Source organism: Balaenoptera borealis (genome assembly GCF_965194805.1).
Source record: "Balaenoptera borealis genome assembly, chromosome: 1".
In the NCBI taxonomy this organism is placed as follows: domain Eukaryota; kingdom Metazoa; phylum Chordata; class Mammalia; order Artiodactyla; family Balaenopteridae; genus Balaenoptera; species Balaenoptera borealis.
Genome location: NC_138860.1, coordinates 157428648 through 157452665, shown reverse-complemented (window position 1 = coordinate 157452665; position 24018 = coordinate 157428648). Strand labels below are relative to the sequence as shown.

At 47.2% G+C, this 24018-nt stretch overlaps 1 protein-coding gene, 1 long non-coding RNA gene and 1 pseudogene across 16 annotated transcripts in view; 2 read left to right on the top strand and 1 right to left on the bottom strand.

Moving 5' to 3' along the window:
- ARMH1 (armadillo like helical domain containing 1) overlaps nucleotides 1-24018 on the top strand; it is a 96905-nt gene that overhangs the window by 38588 nt on the left and 34299 nt on the right. For all 14 annotated transcript variants that reach the window (XR_014236621.1, XR_014236622.1, XM_082364552.1 and 11 more), the window contains one exon: nucleotides 1150-1234. Coding sequence is in view for 12 of the 14 variants with exons in the window: in XM_082364552.1 (XP_082220678.1) it covers nucleotides 1150-1234 (85 nt within the window). In the remaining 2 variants the exon portion in view is untranslated. The remainder of the gene's footprint in view (nucleotides 1-1149; nucleotides 1235-24018) is intronic.
- LOC309615883 lies at nucleotides 9972-20376 on the bottom strand. Its single transcript, XR_014237122.1, has 2 exons — nucleotides 18547-20376; nucleotides 9972-11683 (listed from the first exon to the last, which is right to left on the bottom strand). It is a non-coding gene; the product is annotated as an uncharacterized lncRNA (long non-coding RNA).
- LOC309615455 (transcriptional adapter 2-alpha pseudogene) lies at nucleotides 11690-17858 on the top strand (annotated as a pseudogene). Its single transcript has one exon. The product of its transcript is annotated as a transcriptional adapter 2-alpha pseudogene (transcript).

Here is a 24018-nt window from a genome sequence, read left to right as displayed (position 1 = left end):
ATGAACAGAGAAGTGATATCCGAAAGAGTAGAAGTCAATAAGATCACCCAGGTAGAATACACCAACTAAGAAGAGAAGGAACACTGCCAACATTTAAGAGATGAGCTGAGGAAGAAGATCAGCAAAACATCTGATTTTCATTATTGTTTCCAGTTTCCATTTATTAAGTGCCTCCTACATGCCAGACACTGTGCTCAGGGCTTGCTTACACTGTTTCTTTTAGTCTTCACAGTGGCTGATGGAGACAGGTATTATCATCCCCATTTTAAAGGTGACGCTAACGAGCCTTAGGAGGGTGTTCAGTGACTTATTCAAGGCCACACACTAAGTAGAAGGTGAACATTAAAATCCAACTCTAACTCCAGAGTCCTTATTCTTTCCATATACCACTCTGCCTCCTTGAAAAAGAATGATGGCGGGGGGTGGGGGTGGTGGTGTGATGAATTGGGAGATTGGGATTGACATGTATACACTGATGTGTATAAAATGGATGACTAATAAGAAAAAATAAATAAATAAAAAATAAACATTAAAAAAAAAAAAGAAAAAGAATGATAAGCCATAAAAGAAGAGGAAAACACAGGGCTGTGAAAAATAAGGGAAAAGAGTTTCAAGAAGAAGGACATGGACTTCCCTGGTGGCACAGTGGTTAAGAATCCACCTGCCAATGCAGGGGACACGGGTTCGATCCCTGGTCCGGGAGGATCCCGCGTGCCGCGGAGCAGCTGAGCCGGCATGCCACAACTGCTGGGCCCGCATGCCTGGAGCCTGTGCTCCGCAGCTGGGGAGGCCACCGCGGTGGGAGGCCGGTGCACCGCGTTGAGGAGTGGCCCCCGCTCGCCGCAACTAGAGAGGGCCCACGCGCAGCAACGAAGACCCAACGCAGGCAAAATAATTAATTAATTTTAAAAAAGAGAGGGAGAGCTCTCCCTCCCTACTAGTATGCAAAAAATTGACTATAATGTTAAAAAAAAAAAAAAGAAATTAACCTCTCGGGTGCGGGGCCAGGGCCCAGTGACTCACTGCTGCCCCCCTCTCCCCATTCAGCTAAGGCTTCCCGGCTGTTTGGAAGCCAGCTTTTCACTTCTGCCAGGTGGACTAGACGGAAAGGAAAGAGTAACCGCCTTGTCCTGCTGTCTTTCTTGCCAGTCGGTCATCGGGACAACACACCCCGGCATTGGGGACGGCGTGCTGAAGGTGCTGCGCACTATGCACCTGGAGGTCCAGTATGAAGGTAGGGGAGGCGGCCGGGTCTGCTCCAGATGGCAGAAGGTGGCCATGAGAGCTAGGCAGCTTTGCTCTGAGACGTTTTCTCCTATTCACAAAGAGCCTGATTGAGTGTCCTAGACAGCCTCGGCAGACGGAAGGTCCTGGCTCTGTACTGATGGGCAAGTTATTCAGAAAACGACAGTCACGTTCTGTGCCTGGAATCAGCCGCGTGCTCTAGCAGTTGTTAGAATGTGCCTGGGTCCAGAGCTGGCTCTGGTTCCCAGACTTATGTGGCACTTCCCCTCCAAACAGAAATCACCCTGGGGACTGTTCTTCTAAGAAACTAGGTTGGGTAATGGTAGTATTAATAAGTTGTCATTTATTGAGTATGCCTATGTGCCAGCCACTTTCCATGCATTGCTCCATTTAATTCTCAAAATAACCACAAGAGTATAGATTCTGGTACATATTAGGTATTCAAATGTTCAAATGAATGAATGGTGGGGGTCGGCATTTTTATGCTTTTCAAGCTAAAGCACTGAAGCACAGAGAGATTAAGTATGCTTCCCAAAGTTACACAGCTGACCAGATTCAAACCAGATCTGTCTGACTCCAAAGCCTATGCTTTTAACATGCAGCACATGGCAGGTGTTTCCAGGATGTTATTTCCTTCCCTGCTCTTACGATGGTTCAGAGAAGGGAGATTCTGTTTTCAACAGGAGAGATCAAGGAAGGGTTCTCTGAGAAGGTGGTATTTGAGCTGAGCCTTGAAAAATGGGAAGGTAGAAAGCAGAGAAGGGCATTCTGGAAAGGGGAATGGTGTAAAGGAAGGCCCAGACACAGGGAAGTACAAGATATGTCTGGGGAGTGGCATGGAGATCATTTGGTGGAGGTTTGGTAGCGGTCTTGGTCTAGGAAGACCTAGGAAGGTAGGCCAGGACCAGATCATGGAGCACCTTGAATGTCAGATGGAATAGCAGGCCAGAGCCACAGGGAGACTTTAGGCTGGAGTTGTTCAGACAACAAAATGGAATGTGCTAATCTAGCAGGATAGAGAGGCCCCAGGAAGAGAGAGGAGAGACAGGACTGGGGACCGCCTGGGTGTGGAGAGTGAGATGGCACATGAAGGGGGAATGGGCCTAGCCGAGGAGGCCAGGGCAGGGAGACCCATAAGGCAGGAAGGGTCTGGGTGGCACTACATATCGGGACTTCTGTGCCCAGGATGACAGGCTGAGCCCCAGGTCCAGGAAGCCTAGGAGGGTCAGAAGGAGGAGGCCGGTACCAGGGTTAAGGTATACAAGTGAGACCCTGGGGATCAACAAAGGCCTGGCGCTCACTCCCAACCTAGATTGTTTTTTGGAGGCAGTGTTGAGATTGAATGCCCACCTTATCTTTCCTTCAGCAGCACTGTCAACTTTGTATCTGTTTGACCCCTGCGGAGGTACATGGACTCCTGTGTTGGGAAGTAATGCTATGTTGGAATCGGTTACCAGCTGGAGCAGAGCCTCCTAGCTGGGGAGGAGTTGCCAGTGAGCGGGTGGAGTGGTAGAGGCACCTAAGTCAAGGTCAGGCCCAGCAGCAGAGAGTTGTTGCTGGCATTGGAGCAAGGGGGTGAGCTGGCGGTGGAATCATGTCAGGAGGCTTAATCAAACAACCCCGAGGAGACTAGATTGGGTGGCGCTGTGACCTCCCTCCCCTCACCCAACTTCCACGTGGCAAAGTGACCATCCTGTCACTTCCCCCCTTAAGCATTTCTTCTCTGAGGGCTTCCCTGACCTGCCTTCACCCCTGCCCAAATGTCAGCCTCCTTCCTTTTTACCATCTTGCTCCCTCCTCCCCCCCAGCACCTGCCTCCATTGGAGCAGTTATCTCCAGAATGGTAACTGCCCTTTACATAGACTGTGCACGTTTCCATGCAGCTCTCATAGTTTTTGTCCTTATACCCCCAGCACAGTCCCCAGCGTATGTTAGGTCCTCGGTACGTGTTTGTTGAGTGCGTGAGGGAGGGAGGGAGTCCTGCACATGCATACTGTATTAGTGACTACTTGCCTAAATGTCTTCCCCTCTGAGCAGCTTCAGGGCGCGGACAGGGTCTGATTCATCTCTTTTTCCAGCTCAGGGCCTGGCATATAAAGGGTGGTGTGCAGTAGAAGTTTGTTGAATAAATTTATGAAGAAATGGCTTTGCTTCAGTTTCGCTGATGAAGTCCTCCAGAGTTGAACTGGCCCAGCTTCTTCCCATATCAGGCCCAATCTAGAGTCCCGCTGAGTTTATTATGTAACAACTGACTCTGACAGAGGCAGCAGGAGCATGAATTGTCACTGCCTTTTTGGTTTGATGTCTGCTGTTGTGAAACTGTGCACCTCAAAATAATTTCAGATAAGCCAGACTCGTAACAGGGGTACAAGAAATGTCTGTTGAATGAAAGAATTATTCTTTTTTACCGGGCACTTCAAAATAGTCTTCGTGTCCCTGGGAATATAGAGCATGCATGTGCATTGATCGTCCACTAGGGGGAACTATTTCACATGATTGGTGGGGTGGAAGTTAAGGGCAAGAATATGGTTCTCAGTTTCCACAGCGACTCCTCCAAAGGCAGGGGAGGGAAAGTCTGACAGGTCTTAGGTGGGGCCTAACAGTGACGACCGGAGAGGATCAGAGGTGAATTTCTCTGAGTTTGAGGACACCAAATTGCAAGACCAAGGTGGAGCCCCCCCCAGGATGGTGGCAACATCAGGGGGAGCCAGTGATATAGCTGAAGGGACTAAGCTTTATAAGGGCTTGATTTTAAAAACAAGTATTAATTGAACATCTGTGGTGTACCAAGTACTAGGGTTTTGTTTGTGTTTGTTTGTTTGTATTTGAGGAGAAAAAGGAATGGTTTGGAAGGAGGAAGTTACGGAGGCCGTGCTCTCTACCCTGCGTGCTGCATGGGGCGGGGGACGATATCCTTCCCTGAGAAGTCTCCAGGGAAAGTGGATTCTCAGGGGGAGTCCTGTGAAAACAGGAGGTGGAGAGGCTCGGTGGGCCTGGTGACCCTTTCCCTCGCAGTGGGCGTCTGTGATGGAGGAGCCAGGAGATGACCTCACCTCCTTTTCCACTGAGACCTTCCCACCTCCACACCTACCAGCCTGCCTGGTCTGTCACCCAACTCCTCTACTCTCTTTCCCATTACAACAGAGTGTCCCTACTTCCGTCACAGGCCACCTCCTTGACCCCAAGTTCCCCTCCAGCTCCTCACTTTTCCATTTTCTTCCATCATATTGGGAATAAAATTTGAAATACCTAGTTTTTTCAGCCCAGATGGCTAAGTGGAAGCTGTGTGTCTTAAGTGACTCTTTACTTTCTGAGAGTTCTTAGGGCCAAGGCACAGGGTTCGGAGGAGGAAAAGGAGAAGGAAGGCTCTCGAGCAGAGGGGTGGGGGGGTATTCTGGCTACCTATTTCTTATAACAAGCCACCCCAGTTTTAGTGTTGTAAAACTGTCACTATTTTATTCTCACATATTATGTAGGTCAGGAATTTGAACATGACACAGCAGAGATGGATTATCTCTGCTCCATGATTTCCAGGGCCTCAGTTGGAAGACAGCTGGGACCGCAGCAGGAGCTCAAGTGAGGCTAATGAGGATCACTCTTACTGATTTTTCCTTTTGTCTCGGGCTCCAATATGGCTCCATGTGGCACTCTTACTGTTTTTATTTAACATTTTGATAGGTCGTTCTTCATTCATTTTTTTGCATTGATTTTTTTAATTGCATTAAAAAGTATCTATCTTGATTACTGGATTTTGACCTCTCCCTTAAATTTTGCATCAGAGGCAACTTGGTCTTTCCTCACCCAAGACCAAGCCTTGAGCAGCACAAGGAGGCTGGGATCTTCTGGGTCTTGAAGGTGGGACTCAGAGCTGGGACTGTGCACTGCAGCACCTACATGTGGCCTCTCCCTGTAGCTTAGGCTTCTCTCAGCTTGGTGGCCGGATTCCAAGAGGAATCCTGAGTGAGCTTCCAAGACATTCCAAACCAAAGCTGCATAGCCTTTCTTGACCTAGCTTTATTTTTTTAATAAATTTATTTATTTTATTTATTTTATTTTTGGCTGTGTTAGGTCTTCGTTGCTGTGTGCAGGCTTTCTCTAGTTGCAGCAAGCGGGGACTACTCTTTGTTGTGGTGCGCGGGCTTCTCATTGCAGTGGCTTCTCTTGTTGCGGAGCGCAGGCTCCAGGCAAGCGGGCTCAGTAGTTGTGGCTCGCAGGCTCTAGAGCACAGGCTCAGTAGTTGTGGCGCACGGGCTTAGTTGCTCCACGGCATGTGGGATCTTCCCGGACCAGGGCTCAAACCCGTGTCCCCTGCATTGGCAGGCGGATTCTTAACCACTGTGCCACCAGGGAAGCCCAACCTAGCTTCTTAAGTCACATAGCGTCACTTCCTGGCCAGATTCAAAGAAAGCAAGTAGATCCCACATCTTGATGGGAGGGGGGTCAAATAATTTTGTGGCCAAGTTTTAAAACCACTGCAGTGGGCCGTGTGGCAGCTGGGGCACATATGTTGTGGTGGCTCCGTGTCTGTCTAGGTGGGATAAGCTTCTCTTTCTTCCTTTTTCTCCCCTTTCTCCATATTTTCATGCAGTTTCCTGAAATACGTTTGTCTGGCCAAGCTGGATTTTGTAACATTTTGTCTCCTCCATACCCATGCAGGGGCCCCTGGAGGAGGGGTGTGTCAGGGAGCCCCACGTTGAAGGTCGTGGGGAAAGCCCTGCCCTTCCAGGTTCCTACAAAAGAGTGGAGGAGGAAACCTGGGGCCAAGTAATGGCTTTCTGTTCCCCACTGCAGCAGATTCTGATTGCCCATTCTTGTCTGTTCTTCACTTTGAAGTAGAAATAACCGGGGAAAGGGTTCTGACACTTACATCCACTAATTTCTGAGGATGGTTTGGTTTTGGTTTTTTTTCATAGAATTAAGACTTCAGAATTTCTTTTAATGATGATCCCTTTCAATCTAAAAGAGTCAAAATTAAAATTAAGGGAGGACTTCTCCAAAGTGGTCCTGCCTGGAATTTATCTCCATTTATAATGGCTGTGAAGTGAAAAATGGCAGTTTCCTCCCAAGGAGGGTTGCTATTCCAGGAATTAGTGGCAGGCAGGGACTTAATCATGACGAGAAGTCTAAAGCCACAGAAGTATTCACTCACTGGTCTCCCTCCCTGGAGAAGAGAAATGTCAAAATCACAAAGTGTTTTGGAAGGAGAAGTTAATTCTGTTGGGAATTTGAAATATATATGTGTGTGTGTAAATATATTAGTATCTGTTACAAATAAATTATTGCCTTAGGAACATAAAAATTACTATGTATGACTTAATTAGAAACAGACGAATCATTGTAAATTAATTTGCCAAGTGTATGCTTACCCAAAAATCAACTGGCCAGATGACCAGTTTGCTGAGTACCCAATTCACCAAATTACCAGTTTACTGAAAATGTTTACTTTAAATGTTTAAAATATTTAAAGTGTATAGCAGTTCCTCTTGGTTGTATTGGTAGGGCCTAAGAGAGCTGGGAGAAGCCAGAACTTCTGAGTTCTCAGGGGTCTCAGCCTCTCTCTGCCCCTCAGTACCACTTTCTGCCCTTGGTTGGTCCCCTTCTCTGACCCTTGCCCTCCCTTTCTCTGCCCTACCCCCTCCCCATCCCCTCTTCTCCCAAGGATGGGCCGTCTAGGCCATGTAGCATGGTGACCTCCAGCAAGTTTCCTCACCAGGTTCCCCCTCCTTGCCCCTACTCCCTGCCACTGCAGCTACAGAGAGCTTGGGCAGAGACAAATGAAGATTCCTTAAAATGCTGCTATGAAGGCCACATGAAAGGCATTATATTCAAACTTTGCAGAAATCCGCAAAAGCTGTTAAATCAGTCCATCTATATTCATTACCTATTGCTATATAACAAATTACCCTAAAACAGAGTGACTAAAAAAATAAACATTTATTATCTCCCACAGTTTTTGTGGGTCAGGAATCTGGGAGCAGCTTAACTGAATGATTCTGGCTCAGAGTGTGTCATGAGACTGCAGTCAGGCGGTCAGCTGGGGCTGTGGTCATCCGAAGGCGTGATCAGGTCTGGAGGACAGGCTTCCAGGGTGGCTCACCTACACGCCTGGCAAGTTAGTGCTGGTTGTTGGCAGGAAGCCTCCGTTCTTCACCATGTGGACCTCGCTATAGGGCTGCTTGAGTGTCCTGACATGTCAGCTGGCTTCTCCCAGAGCGAGTGATCCAAGAGAGAGCAAAGAGGAAGCCCCAATATCTTTCATAATCTAATCTCAGAAGTTGCACATGTCACTTCTGTTTTACTCTATTCATTGGAAGCCAGTCACTAAGTTGAGCCCACACTCAAGGGGAGAAGAATTGGGCTCCACCTCTTGAAAGGAAACATACTAAAAACTTTGTGGACATATTTTAAAACCACTGTACCATCTGATAAAAATTGCTGAAAATTTAACAAATAGCTATAAGAAACAAGTTTATGGTAAAATGGAAATGTTTGCGAATTTGGAAAAATGGTCATTTGGAGAATAATTTTTTTTCTAATTGACCTACAACCTACGATTAACTTGACATGCTCATAAAATGATCATGTTTCCTATAGTGAAGTTGGAAGTGTGGCTTATCAGCCACAAAGTACAACAGCAGGATTCATGGCTAAGCAAACTGCATTCACTGACACAGTGGACTCCTCTAGAAATGTTATTGCAGGGAAACAGTGGCCCTAAGTGACCAAACAGGACAGACACAGACAAGTCTTCAAATGTGTAACATCTCTTCCCCTCTCCTCCAGAGACCTGGAGAGACTGGCGATGGGCAAGAACATCATTGTTAATTTTCCTGAGGTTCTTTGTTCTGTGAAGTTATGTAGATTCCTAATACAAAGAAGTATGATTAGGACTTCCCTGGCGGTCCAGTGGCTAAGACTCCGCACTCCCAATGCAGGGGGCCAGGCTTTGATTCCTGGTCAGGGACCTACCCTGACCACCACCCCTCCCCTCACCCCCTGGAAACCATCAATCTTGTCTCTATGGATTCATCTATTCCAGATATTTCATAAGTGGAATCATACAATATATGAACTTTTTATCAGGTTTCTTTTGCTTAGCATACTGTTTTCGAGGTTCATCTATGTGGTAGCATGTATCAGTACTTTATTCTTTTCTTTTCTTTTCTTTTTCGGTTGTGCTGCGTGGCTTGCAGGATCTTAGTTCCCCAGCCAGGGATTGAACCCAGGCCACCACAGTGAAAGCACTGAGTCCTAACCACTGGACCACCAGGGAATCCCAGTACTTTGTTCTTTATTATGGCTGAATAATATTCCATTGTATGGATATACCACAATTTGTCTCTCCATTCATCTGCTGATGGACATTTGAGCTGTTTCCACCTTTTGGCTATTGTGAATAGTGCTTCTATGAACATACATGCACATGTATTTGTTTGAGTGCCTGTTTGCAATTCTTTTGGGTATACATCTAGGAGTGGATTTGCCAGGTCATATGGTAATTCCAGTTAATCTTTTGAGGAACCGTCAAACTGTTTTCCACAGCAACTGAACCATTTTACATTCCCACCAGCAATGTTTGAGTGTTCCAATTTCTCCATATCCTTGCCCACACTTGTTATTGTCCAGATATATATACATAGCCATCCTAGTGGATATGGAGTGGTGGTACCTCATTGCAGTTTTGATTTGCATTTACCTAATGACTAAAGATGTTGAACATCTTTTCGTGTGCTTGTTGATGTTTATGTTTCTTCCTTGAAGAACTATCTATTCAAGTCCTATGCCCATTTTAAAAATTGGGTTGTCTTTTTGCTGTTGAATTGTAAGAGTTCTTTATATATTCTGGATACTAGAATGGTTTCTCCCATTCTGTTGTTATCTTTTCACTTTTTTGATAATGTACTTTGTTGGTTTACTTTTAAATAACTTAAGTTTTTCATTCATTCATTTACTTATTCAACAAGAGCAGGCACTGGGCTGGGCACTGTGTATATAGTGACAAATGAAACAAAGTCCCTGTTGTCCTAGAACTTTGTTACAGAAGCAATAATCATAGTAATAATAACTGGTGATCACTACCAGTGACTGAGGATGACTATGTGCCAGGCACTGTTCTAGCTCTTTCATCGTCTCCAGTGACGGTCAGGATAATTCTGAGGAGTACGTAGTATTATCATCCCCGGTTTACAGGTGAGGAAACTGAGGCACAGAGCAATTAAATAGCCTGTCCAAAGTCTCAAAGATGTTAAGCGGGGAAGTTGTGGGTCACACCCAGACAGTCTGACTCCTGCACCCATCTCCTCACCACCACACTCTCTTGTCTCCCCAGTGTTACGAGAACAAGACTTTCTTCTTTGTTTTTGCCAGTTTTGAGCAGCACACAAAACCTGAGGATAGACATCATTATTATTACAATAAAACATATTTTTAAAAATTATGTGTCTCAGCTTCATGCCCTTCACAAGGTCAAGCAAATACTAAAAGATTTCATTTTTAAAACTACAGCTTTTGCCCCGTAGAACCTTGTGCCTTTGTTTCCTCCTCTGAGTTGACACGGGGAGTAGTGTCAGCCTTTCCTGTGTAAGAGGCACAGGTCCTGTGTAACTTCAATGAACAACGGTCACAAGGCTCTGACACTAAAGGACAGTTTCACATAAAAACCTACTGAATGTTTTTAAAAGATACATTATTTCTCCAAAATTACATGAGCCCTTCAACTGCGACACTTTACTTAGCATTTATAAGTTTTATTATACAGTCTTCCAGAGTTTTTTTAAAAATAGAAAGTCCTTGGGAAAAACTTGTTTCTAATTGCCCAGTTGGTCTGGCCCTAAACACTGTGTCCGCCAGGGCCTGATACTGTCTCCCCTCACCCCACGCTGCACCTGGTGTGGGGTATGCCGCTCGGGTGACAGGGCTGGTTGGGCTTGGCGAGACCGGCCCAGAAGGGCGGATACCAATGGGAGACACACCTTGGTAATTATTGATTCAGCAACAGGTATAGCACCATAGCACGTAACACTATGTTGCTTGGCTTTTTTTTCTTTTTAATAAATTTATTTATTTACTTATTTATTTATTTTGGCTGCGTTGGGTCTTCATTGCTGCGCCCGGGCTTTCTCTAGTTGCAGCGAGCGGGGGCTACTCTTCGATGCGGTGCGCGGGCTTCTCACTGCGGTGGCTTCTCTTTGTTGTGGAGCACGGGCTCTAGGAGCGCGGGCTTCAGTAGTTGTGGCACACGGGCTCCGTAGTTGTAGCTGGCTGGCTCTAGAGCGCAGGCTCAGTAGTTGTGGTGCACGGGCTTAGTTGCTCCGCGGCATGTGGGATCTTCCCGGACCAGGGCTCGAACCCGCGTCTCCTGCTTTGGCAGGCGGAGTCTTAACCACTGCGCCACCAGGGAAGTCCCTTGCCTGGCTTTTTTAAACAAAATACTGCATAAAATATATTTTTAATGTTTCAACTTTGGGCTTTGAACAGGATTTGGTAAAAGAGGTGGCGGAATGTACAGGGATCAAAGAACAGGATGTAATTGGTCAGGAAGTTGCCTGGCACTGGTCTTTTCCTTACAACAGTGCGATTTGCCCAACTTATTCATACCCCAACTCTGCTGGAAAAGGAAGCAAAGCTGTGTATGGATGGCACTGAGGTGCACTTCTTTTGTGTGGCCAGCAGGTGGCAGTCTTGTCTGGATGTGAGGACAAAGAACGGGGGCACTGGTTTTCCCAGGTTCTAGGACCAAAGAATTGTAAAACCAACCTCATCAGTGCTGAGTGCCTTGGAAACGGTTGCCTGACAGAGCCACAATTCCCAGGTGCCATGCCATTTCTGAGGCACGTCTGCCACATGAACGAAGCCTGCTGCTACAGCTCTATCTCCCATTCACTGCAATTCCCTGGGCAAGTCTTTGTTCTGGGTTTCTGCATCTATCAAACAGGTGATCACAGAGCTTTCTTCTCGTGCTGACAGGCTGTGGGCTCCGTGGTTCCTCTTTGGATTGGAGGAATCCTTCCCCTTGCACTCCAGTTTCCATCGAGTGTCGGCACACTCCTTGCATCTGTTTTGTTTACTGCAGTTTCAGTCAGCGCTGTTGCTGACTGTAGCTGACACGTACCCAATCTGTTATTTGTCCAATGAATGGGCATGGGTCCTGCAGAGCTGCTTCTCAGCCTCACTGGGCATGAACTCTCAAACTACAAACCCTCCTGATCCCACCCTCCTCCCTGAGGACTCTGATCCCTTCCTTCCCAGACCCCACACTTTCCTGTCTTCCTCCTATCTCTCTGGAAACTATTTCTCAGCCCTTCACACATCCCTTTTCCTCCACCAGTCCCTTAAGTGTTGGTTTCTTTTTCTCCTAGGAATCAATCCAAGGTCGTCTTCTCTTCTCTTCCTTTTGATTCTGTGGTACCTCATCCACTCCCATGGTTTTAATTACCACCTATAATGATAGAAACAATAATAGCTCACTTTTATAGAGTATTGACTATATACTGAGTACTGCTCTAGCTCATTACTCATTTAGTCCTCACAACAAGCTGATGAGGCAGATATCACTATTATTCCCATTTTATGGATGAAGTGCAGAGTGGCTGAGTGACCACTGTGCAGCTCAGACCTCTCTCCTGAGCCTGAGAGCCTGACCCTCATACCCACTTGCCTTCTGGACATCTCCCCTTGGATGTCACTGACCATGTTCAGAATTAGACTCTTGCTGTCATACAGAGTGAAGTAAGTCAGAAAGAGAAAAACAAATACTGTATGCTAACACATATATATGGAATCTAAAAAAAAAAAATGGTTCTCATGAACCTAGGAGCAGGACAGGAATAAAGATGCAGATGTACATAATGGACTTGAGGACACGGGGCAGGGGAAGGGTAAGCTGGGACGAAGTGAGAGAGTGGCACTGACATATATACACTACCAAATGTAAAATAGATAGCTAGTGGGAAGCAGCTGCATAGCACAGGGAGATCAGCTCGGGGCTTTGTGACCACCTAGAGGAGTGGGATAGGGAGGGTGGGAGGGAGACGCAAGAGGGAGGGAGACGCAAGAGGGAGGGGATATGGGGATATATGTATGCATATAGCTGATTCACTTTGTTATACAGCAGAAACTAACACAACATTGTAAAGCAATTATACTCCAATAAAGATGTTAAAAAAAAAATTAGGGGCTTCCCTGGTGGCGCAGTGGTTGAGAGTCTGTCTGCCAATGCAGGGGACACAGGCTCGAGCCCTGGTCTGGGAAGATCCCACATGCCACGGAGCAACTGGGCCCGTTAGCCACAACTACTGAGCCTGCACATCTGGAGCCTGTGCTCCGCAACAAGAGAGGCCGCAACAGTGAGGCCCGCGCACCGCGATGAAGAGTGGCCCCCGCTTGCCGCAACTAGAGAAAGCCCTCGCACAGAAACAAAGACCCAACACAGCCATAAATAAATAATTAAAATAAATAAATAAATACATAAATAAATTTTTAAAAAAAATTAGACTCCTGGTATTCCTGCTCCAAACCTTTCATTCTCCGAGGTCCCAATCTCAGCAAAAAGCATCCAATCACCCAGGTTAGACATGTGGGTAATTGTCATCTCTTCCTGCTTCCCACCTTCAACCAACTTCTAAAAAGACCAGTCAACTGTAATTCCTTAACATCATTCAGATCTGTTCTGCCTTCTCCATTCTGTCTCCCCTGCTATAATTCAGGTCTTTGTATTTCTCACATCTACACTGATCTCCATCTCTCCAGCATGGTACCCACACAGTCTATTTTCCTGGTCCTCCACCAGAGAGGTTGCAGTGGAGCTTAGTTTAACGGTGAAGAATATGAGGTTTGGAATCCAACAGAGTTATTTCACTACTCATTAGCTGTTTGACTGTGGGCAAGCTTGTCAATCTTTCTGAGTCTTAGTCTTCCCTGAAATGAAAGATGAGAAAACATCTGCTCTAGAGGGTACTTGGCACATGCAAAGCCTCCAGAAGCTGGGGCTGGCCTGCCTACACAGCCTTAGCTCTCACTCCATGACCCACCACACTGCGTCCCAGCCAGACCCCCCTGCTTGCCTGGCTACCAGAGTGGCACACACTATCCAATATGGCACTCGCCACATTCTCCCTCCCAGTCCTTCCCTTCTCCCCATGGCCTTGCCAGTTCATGTGCCACCTTCTCCAGGGAAGTCTTCTCCTGATTCTCTATCCCCCATGCCCTCAACAGGCCCTCACACCAGCCTGGCTTCCTTTGTGTTCCCATGGCTCTTTTAACACCAAATCATAAATGCCAATTTCTTTACTGGTACTCGCCAATGGACTGTGTCGTCCCTGAGGGCAGGGATTGTATGTTAGTCCTCCTCATAGCCCAGGGATCCGGCACAGAGAAGATGCTCAATAATCATTTTGTTAGATGAATGAATCAGCCAATGAATAAATCAGGTTCTGCTTCAATTTAGGACAGTTGGGGGTTGTCAACACCACAGGCTTCAGGCAAAGCTGCCAATGGCAGCAGTCTCCTGTTCCCTTTGCTTTCTGAATGAGTCCGCTATGCTGAGTAATTCGCACAGTGTATAGAGTTGTAACTGGCTGTGGTTCTTGTGGAGATATTTGGGCAGGGACTAGCACTTCCACTTTGGGTATAAACAGTGGCACCTGTGAAATTTAAAACTCAATCAAAAGTGATTCAGTGGGGGCTTCCCTGATGGCGCAGTGGTTAAGAATCTGCCTGCCGGACTTCCCTGGTGGCGCAGTGGTTAAGAATGCGCCTGCCAATGCAGGGGACACAGGTTCAAGCCCTGGTCCAGGAAGATCCCACATGCCGCGGAACAACTAAGCCCGTGTACCACAACTACTGAGCCTGCGCTCTAGAGCCTGTGAGCCACAACTACTGAAGCCCACGCACCACAACGAACAGTAGCCCCCGCTCACCGCAACTAGAGAAAACCTGCGCGCAGCAATGACGACCCAACACAGCCAAAAATAAATAATAAATAAAATAAATAAATTTAAAAAACAAAAAAAAGAATCTGCCTACCAATGCAGGGGACACAGGTTCGATCCCTGGTCCGGGAAGATCCCACATGCCGCGGAGCAACTAAGCCTATGCACCACAACTACTGAGCCTGTGCTCTAGAGCCCGTGAGCCACAACTACTGAGCCCGAGTGCCACAACTCCTGAAGGCAGCGCGCCTAGAGCCCGTGTTCTGCAACAAGAGAAACCACCCAATGAGAAGACCACACACCGCAAAGAAGAGTAGCCCTCGCTCGCCACAACTAGAGAAAAGCCCATGCGCAGAAACAAAGACCCAACACAGACAAAAATAAAAGTAAATAAATAAGTTTATATATTTTAAAAAAAAAGTGATTCAGTGGGGAATTCCCTGGCGGTCCAGCAGTTAGGACTCGGTGCTTTCACTGCCGCAGCCCGAGATTGATCCCTGGTGGGGGAACTAAGATCCCACAAGCCGAGTGGCACGGCCACAAAAAACCAAAAGAACAAAAGTGATTCAGTGAATAAATCTTCATTGTTCCAAGGATCCCCATACATCATCAAGGAGCAGACACATAATCAGTGAAGGCTCAAGCATTTAGTGCAAAGTGAAGAGGCAGAACCAGGGAGTTGTCTCCTGGAGCGCTTGGTCCCATGTGGGCAGAGAATGCCATTGGTGGTCAGGGAAATTTCATTAAAATATCCTCATCCATTCATTTTTTTACCCTGAAGGTTCACCTAGCCACGTCTTGCCGCAGGAAAAGCTATCTGAGGCACAGGTTGGCATTTTTTCCAGGGCATCCTGGCACTAAGGTGCCACCAGCTTGTGCCTGGGAAGAGCCCAGCTACTACTGAGAGCTGTGCGGCAGCTGACCAGGCCCCTATAGCGGATTCTTAACCCCTGCACCACCAGGGAAGCCCTAAGCTTACTTCTAAAGTTAAAATTTACAGCAATTACTTGCTGTCTTGATCCACATTAGAAACTGGAAACTACAGAAAATCTCGAGCATTTCCTTTTCCTTTTCTTTTTTTTGGCCGCGCCGCGCGGCCTGCTCGGTTTCTGTTCCCCAACTAGGGATAGAACCCGCGCCCTCTGCAGTGGAAGCGTGGAGCCCTAACCACTGGAGCGCCAGGGAATTCCTAGGATCTCTTGTTTTTAACAGTTCCAGTTCTAAGGCTAAACTACCTCATCACAAAGTATATATATAAATATGTATCATGGCGCCTGCGCCGCACGGGAGCCAGCACGCAAGCCCAGGGCGCGCGCGCCGCTGGCGTTTCCTCGGCGCGGAGGAGGGGAATGCAGTAAGGGGGGCGGGGGGGGGGGGTCGTCAGCTTTGGTGTCTGTGTTGGCCAGTTCTGAAATCTCCTTGAAGGAGCCCTACATTGAGGAAGATCAAAGCAGCAGTCTTTGCCAACTGGGGAATGGACCGTTTGAGTTCCTTTAGCAATGACCCCTCTGATAAGCCACCTTGCCGAGGCTGCTCCTCCTACCTCATGGAGCCTCATATCAAGTGTGCTGAATGTGGGCCACCTCCTTTTTTCCTGTGCTTACAGTGTTTCACTCGAGGATTTGAGTACAAGAAACATCAACGTGATCATACTTACGAAATAATGACCTCAGATTTTCCTGTTCTTGACCCCAGCTGGACTGCTCAAGAAGAAATGGCCCTTTTAGAAGCTGTGATGGACTGTGGCTTTGGAAATTGGCAGGAAGTAGCCAATCAAATGTGCACCAAGACCAAGGAGGAGTGTGAGAAGCACTACATGAAGCATTTCATCAATAACCCTCTATTTGCATCTACCCTGCTAAACCTGAAGCAAGCAGAGGAGGCAAAAACTGCTGACACAGCCATTCCATTTCACTCTACAGATGACCCTCCCCGACCTACCTCTGACTCCTTGCTTTCTCGGGACATGGCAGGATACATGCCAGCTCGAGCAGATTTCATTGAGGAGTTTGACAAGTATGCAGAATGGGACTTGAGAGACATTGATTTTGTTGAAGATGACTCGGACATTTTACACGAATTATATAAGAGACCATGGATTAATCAACCTTAGAAAGTTTCAGTTAATGGAACGGCGGTATCCCAAGGAAGTCCAAGACCTTTATGAAACAATGAGGCGATTTGCAAGGATAGTGGGGCCGGTGGAACATGACAAGTTCATTGAAAGCCATGCATTGGAATTCGAACCCGGAAGGGAAATCAAGAGGCTCCAGAAATACAGGACAGCAGGCATTACCAACTTTTGTAGTGCCAGAACCTATGATCACCTCAAGAAGACTCGAGAAGAGGAACGCCTCAAACGCACTATGCTCTCGGAGGTTCTCCAGTACCTCCAGGACGGTAGCGCCTGCCAGCAGGGGCTCCGCCGGCGGGCTGCCATTGATTCTGGCCTGAGTTCTTCCGTACCAATGGCTTCGAATTCAGGTACACGAAGTGCACCGCCCTTGAACCTCACTGGCCTCCCTGGCACAGAGAAGTTGGATGAAAAAGAAAAGGAGCTCTGTCAGGTGGTGAGATTGGCCCCAGGAGCCTATTTAGAATACAAATCTGCTCTACTGAACGAATGTAACAAGCAAGGAGGCTTGAGACTGGCACAGGCAAGAGCACTCATCAAGATAGACGTGAACAAAACCCGGAAAATCTATGATTTCCTCATCCGAGAAGGATACATCACTAAAGCCTGAGGCTCTCCGGGCCTGGTGGGCCAAAGGACAGTACGGGCATTCTGGAGTTTTGTTTTTGAGCTGAATTCTGCTTGCAAAAAGAGGGGAAGAACCAAGGAAACCTTAAGTTGTACTAATGTCTACTTTCTTCTCCCCCCTGCTTTAAAATACTGCTGTTGTTGGTATTCTGCTGCAGAGTTATGTGCGAGATAAGCTATTATTAACTGTGTGTGGGCATTCATTCCTAACCCCTCTTGTAACTAAAACAAGAACCACAGCACCTCACGTCACAGTGTTGGTAGAAATAGAACTAAACCAGTCTTTAGTCCCAGGAGTCCAGCTCAGATCCTTGTACTTGCTTGGGAGGTTGGTTTTCTGATTATCTGTTTTGTCTTCAAACATTACAGACAGATTTAAAATAAAGAGGTTATAGAGAGAGAAAGCTTTCTCTTTCTGTCTGAGGATTCTTTTAAGCTGACAACTTACGTTTATGAGCAAAGAGGAGGAAAATCTCCCCATGATGGTGTTGTCCCAAACTGCATCTTCAACTTTAATGTCTGGCTTTGTAAGTTGCAGTCTGGCTGTCTAATCTGCAGTAGGCTCTTGAGGAGGTGACACTGGATATAAAATGTCTCTGTTATTTTTAGAATTAATGGATTAAAATGTTGTGCTACAGGGCTTCCCTGGTGGCGCAGTGGTTGAGAGTCCGCCTGCCAATGCAGGGGACACGGGTTCGAGCCCTGGTCTGGGAAGATCCCACATGCCGCGGAGCAACTGAGCCCGTGAGCCACAACTGCTGAGCCTGCGCGTCTGGAGCCCGTGCTCCGCAACAGGAGAGGCCGCGACGGTGAGAGGCCCGCGCACCGCAATGAAGAGTGGCCCCCACTCGCCGCAACTGGAGAAAGCCCTCGCACAAAAACGAAGACCCAACACAGCCAAAAATAAATATAAAATAAATAAATCAATTAAAAGAAAGGTTTAAAAAAAATAATAAATAAAAATAAAATGTTAAAAAAATAAAAAAATGTTGTGCTACTTCAAATAAATAAATACATAATAAAATAAACATGTATCACACAAAAATCAACCAACTATACTTCAATTCTTTTGAAGTTTTTAGAAAAGCCAAGTTCCACAAGTGCAGCAGTTAGAACCACAGTCCCAGAGACGTGGGTCTCGCCTGAGGTGCTCACGTACTGCCTTGAAAGACCTTTGCAGACAAATAGGCCCAAGCCTCCACTTGAATTCAAGACCTAACCAAGGCCAGGTTAAGCGGATACTCTACAGCTAGCAACCGTCTACTGCACGATTGACTTGCTCCGTGCCAGGCCCCGTGCCGAGCACAAGAAGCAGTTCAAGTTCATGCGTGGTGGTCTTCAACGTGCAAACATAAACCCGAAGCCCTAGGAACAAAGTGCGTTCTGCAGCTCCGTGAGTACATGCATTTCTGAAAACCGTGGGGCCGCTCGCGCTAAGGAAACGGTGGGCGCTTGTCTCGCCTCTCCTCCTCCCACCCACGGGTGCCGCCTTCCTCTAACCAGGGTCAATATCACCGCCCCACGCTACCACACGACTCCGCGAGCACCAGCTTCACCGTCCACACCAGACCCGCTTTCCGAAGACAACCTCACAGGAACGGAACACCACACCTTGCTCCCACAGAGGAGTCCAGCTGCTTACGAATAACAGCCAGAAACCGCAAGCACGGCTCGCCACTGTACTTCACTGGTCTCGCGCCGCCAACCGATGGCACTCCAGGTGCTTGCCCAGGTTCCGAAACCGCACGGATATCACGCGCCTCACCGCGAAAACACCAACAAAACAACCATCAAGGGGGAAGAAAACACGACACACCACACGCTGGACAAGAACAAATCGGGACACACCGACGCAAACACGACCTGCAACAAAACCAGAACTGCCTTACCACTTTTTCCCAGGACGGGGAACGCTACCCCCAGACACACAGAAGTACAGAACATTACTCTACTTTTTGTACAAACTTATCAGCCTTGTGAAAACAAGGCCTCAAAAAATTGGTGAGAAACTCGGAGTTGTTTCTCTCCACGGAAATCTTTAGTAAAAGGCGAAAGATTTATGCGTTCTGAAGAGAAACCAGAGTATGGCGTCATAGCCTCTCACACAGTCCTCGGCTAACGGTAAGTCCCAAGTCACCAATGGTAACTATTTACCCGCAAACAACGAGTGAGTTCTGCCATTATTTCAGACAAGTCTCTGAAAATATCCTGATTTCGAGCGGGGGCGGGAGTCAAAAGAAATACAAGAATCTAGCCTTTTGAAAGTAGGCAAGACCCGGAATGCAATGCATTGTGGGTATGTAAATGAAGCCCAGTCACCAACCTCGCGCTTCGGCAAATGCCTTCGTTTATTAGTTTTCCTGCTCGGTCTAGAGCCACCACCAGGGGGCGGAGCAGAAGCCAGATGGGAATATAGTCGCCGAGTCCAACCAGAAAGTCTGTTTTTTTGTTTGTTTTTGTTTTGTTTTGTTTTGTTTTTAAGATAATTTCACAGGTTGGGGCAGATTTCCCTTTATTTTTTTAGTCTTCTTTTTTTTTTCCTTTAAGTTTTATTTATATATTTATTTATTTTTGGCTGTGTTGGCTCTTTGTTGCTGCACGTGAGCTTTCTCTAGTTGCCGCGAGCGGGGGCTACTCTTCATTGCGGTGCGCGGGCTTCTCATTGCGGTGGCTTCTCTTGTTGCGGAGCACGGGCTGTAGGCGTGCGGGCTTTAGTAGTTGCGGCACGCGGGCTCTAGAGCGCAGGCTCAGTAGTTGTGGCGCACGGGCGTTGTTGCTCCGTGGCCTGTGGGATCTTCCGGGACCAGGGCTCGAACCCGTGTCCCCTGCATTGGCAGGCGGATTCTTAACCACTGTGCCACCAGGGAAGTCCCAGAAAGTCTGTTTTATTTTATTTTATTTTTTTTAAGGGACGACATTTATTCCTTTTCCAAATGTTACAGTAAGACCAGGGGGAAGAAAATGGTCTTAGCAGTTAGGAAAAAAAAAAAAGTGCAAATCTGGGGTTTGGCCGTTAAAAGTTATTTACAACAATGTGGGGGGAGGGAAGACAAGAAGTTGTTTCACATTACAGACCTCCCCCCAACCCCAAAGCTTAATACTTGCTTACAAGTCAAAAAAGAGACACAGTTGATTCACAAGCTGGAGGTTGCAACTTGAGTAAGACATTTAGAAAAACCTAGACGAGGGCAGTGTCCTCCCCCGCCCAGGTGCCACTGTAGGCACAGCACAAGAGACTACAAACAACAGGGCAAGGTGGACACTCAGGGTTTGGGAGTGTAGGCAACCCCACCTCTGGCTCAGGGATTTGGGGAGTAAACATAACCTACTTGGAGAAGAATTGGGGAAGACAACCAGCAAACTGCCTTCTGCGCGGCTGGGGACAGGGAAGGAGGTAGGGCCAGGGGCAGGAGAATTTCACATCACTAACCTAACTTGGGAAACTGCACGGGACCATCTTCAACTGGCCTTAAGAGGAAGAGCAGATGGATGATGGTGTTGCCGCAATATCAGCTTCCCTGTGCACCAATGCCGAACAGAAATACGGAGACAGAGATTTTGGAGGAAGAGAGAGATGGCTTCATTTTTCTGCCAGGCAGAAGGGAAGACACAGCAGGCTAGCGCCTGAAGAACTGTGCCCCCATCTCCTTCGGGAATCGGAAAAGATTTTATACGTGGGGCTCGCAGTCTGGGATATATGATAAGGATCAAAGTAGTGAAGGTCTTGCATTCTTCTTCTTCCTGCGTTATTTCAAAACAGTCACTGCTGGCATCAGGCAGCCCGGTAATTGGGTCGGTTTGTCTCTGGGCTGTTGGCCTGCGACCTTTTTTCTGAAGTGCAAATGCTACAGGGGGTGATTTGCTACAAGGCAGTGCAGGATGTAATTCACATAGTGTTAAAGAGTCATAGGTTCGGGGTGGCACAGTGGTTAAGAATCCACCTGCCAATGCAGGGGACACGGGTTCGAGCCCTGGCCCGGGAAGATCCCACATGCCAAGGAGCAACTCAGCCCGTGTGCCACAACTCCTGAAGCCCGCGCGCCTAGAGCCCGTGCTCTGCCACAAGAGAAGCCACCCAATGAGAAGCCCGCGCACTTCAACGAAGAGTAGCGCCCGCTCGCCGCAACTAGAGAAAAGCCCGCGCGCGGCAACAAAGACCCAACGCAGCCAAAAATGAAAGTAAATAAATAAATCTTTTTTTTTTTTTAAAAAGTGATTCAGTGGGGAATTCCCTGGCGGTCCAGCAGTTAAGACTCAGTGCTTTTTCTGCCGCGGCCCAGGTTCGATCCTTGGTCGGGGAACTAAGAACCCACAAGCCGAGTGGCACGGCCACAAAAAAAAAAAAAAAAAAAGTGATTCAGTGAATAAATCTTCATTTTTCCAAGGATCCCCATACATCATCAAGGAGCAGACACATAATCAGTGAAGGCTCAAGCATTTAGTGCAAAGTGAAGAGGCAGAACCAGGGAGTTGTCTCCTGGAGCGCTTGGTCCCATGTGGGCAGAGAATGCCATTGGTGGTCAGGGAAATTTCATTAAAATATCCTCATCCATTCATTTTTTTACCCTGAAGGTTCACCTAGCCACGTCTTGCCGCAGGAAAAGCTATCTGAGGCACAGGTTGGCATTTTTTCCAGGGCATCCTGGCACTAAGGTGCCACCAGCTTGTGCCTGGGAAGAGCCCAGCTACTACTGAGAGCTGTGCGGCAGCTGACCAGGCCCCTATAGTCAGATATGAGGAGGAGCCAACCACTCAGACCCCAAAACCAAGCAGCACTAATTCAAGAAAAAGGAAGAAAAGGTTTCACAACCAAACAATAAAAGAACAAGTGAGAAAGACTTGGGGACTGCAGGCACCAGGCTATAGCTGCCAAGTGGCCAGAGGCATCCCAGGCTGCATTTTTATCCAGGTGGGAGAGTGTCTGGGTGAAGACGGGGAGGCTCAGTGTCCTGGTCCCTTTCCCTCCACAGGGTTGCTGGCTCTGTGATTCCAAATTAGAACCATATCTGAGCAATAAGAGGTTGGGGTAGGGTGTAGTTGGGATTATGAGGGCTACCCCAGGAGACCTGGATGAAAGAGAAAGTGCAGAAGCAGTGGCCAGCTGTTTCTGAATCAGGTTGGCCCACAGAGGAAAGGGGCTGTCCCAGAGGCCTGTCCCCAGGGTACCAGGCACTGGAAGGGGTGGCACCAGACATCCTTGAGGATCTTCCTCGTGGGAGAGTAGCTCTTTGATTCTGTGATTGGGAAGAACAGGCTGAGACCAACTGGGGTTCATTCCAGGAATGCAAGGCTGGTTCAATACCCCAAAGTCAACCAATTTTACCTACCAAATTAACAGACTAAAGAAGGAAAATCACATTATTGTATATCAATCATTGCAGAAAATGCATGTGACAAAATTCAAAACTCATTCGTAATTTAAAATTCTCAGAAAAATAGGACTAGAGAAGAGCTTCCCCGGGAATTCCCTGGCGCTTCAGTGGTTAGGACTCCACACTTTCACTGCCAAGGGCCCGGGTTCAATTCCTGGTTGGGGAACTACGATCCCACAAGCCATGCGGCACGCCGGAAAAAAAAAAAAAAAGAAGGAAAAAAAAGAAAGGGTGAGAGAAGAACTTCCCCAGCTTGATAAAAAGCATCTACAAACAAAAAATCTACAGCTAACATTATACTTAAGAACGAAAGACTGAATGCTTTCCCCCTAAATTCAGGAACAGAGCCACTGTGTCTGCTAAAGGATTACTTCTGGCAAAAGAAAAATAATCCTAGGAGACAATTCTCTACAGGTCTTTCACGTTTCTGCACACCTTGTAAATGAAATACTTACTGTTCTTTGTTCCAGACTATCTTTTCAAGGATGTTTGTTTAGCAAACAGCTTTGGAAAATAAAGACAGTTTCGGGACTTCCCTGGTGGCGCAGTGGTTAAGAATCTGCCTGCCAATGCAGGGGACACAGGTTTGATCCCTGGTCCGGGAAGATCCCACAGGCCACGGAGCAACTACGCCTGTGCACCACAACTGCTGAGCCTGCGCTCTAAAGCCTGCGAGCCACAACTACTGAGCCCGCGTGCCACAACTACTGAAGCCCGCGCGCCTAGAGCTCGTGCTCCGCAACAAGAGAAGCCACCTCGATGAGAAGCCCGCGCACCGCAACGAAGAGTAGCCCCCGCTCGCCACAACTAGAGAAAGCCCGCGCGCAGCAACGAAGACCCAGTGCAGCCAAAAATAAATGAATAAATAAATACATAATAAAGTCCATAAGTTAAAAAGAAAGAGAAAAGAAAAGAAAGATAGTTTCCCCTTTAGAGCAAAGGGCAGGCATGCTTACTGAGTGCTATATAACATTCAGGTTCTCTGAAATCGGGGTTCTTCTTTGTAATAAAATCCATTGCATAAGCCGGCATTCATCTGTGTTACTCCCATGGGACTTGGGGGCAAAGGGAACTGACGCAAGAAGAGAAAACCCATATAATCAATATGAAGACCATAAAAGGAGACATCATTATAGATGGTACATTCATTAAAATCATTTTGTTAATGACATAATGAAAACTTCTTGCAATATGTTTGAAAATGTAGGTGAAAACAGCGAGAAAACATAATTCACCAAAACATACTCGAGAAGTAGAAAACCCAAATTGTCCTCTAACCATTGAAGAAAATGAATCAGTAATTCATTTTTTCCATAAGATCAGAAGCTTCAGAGAATTCTATCAAACATTCAAGAAAAAATTCTAGTCTTAAACTCTTCCAGAGATTAGAAGAAGATAGTACATCTTTTCCAAAAATCCCTTTCACGGATTTTCCTGGAGGAGTGGCCGTAGCACAGGAATAGACAGCAGTCTTGGAGCGTTACAATCAGTTAAGGAGAGAGTGGCAAATGTAGCTAAGTGTACTCTGGTCTCTCTTCAGATCACTTGTCCTTTTTTTTCCTCTTTCGGCTGCGTTGGGTCTTCGTTATGGTGCGCGGGGTTCTCGTTGCAGTGGCTTCTCTTGTTGTGGAGCGCTGGCTCAGCAGTGGAGGCACGCGGGCTCAGTAGTTGTGGCTCGCGGGCTCTAGCGCGCAGGCTCAGTAGTTGTGGC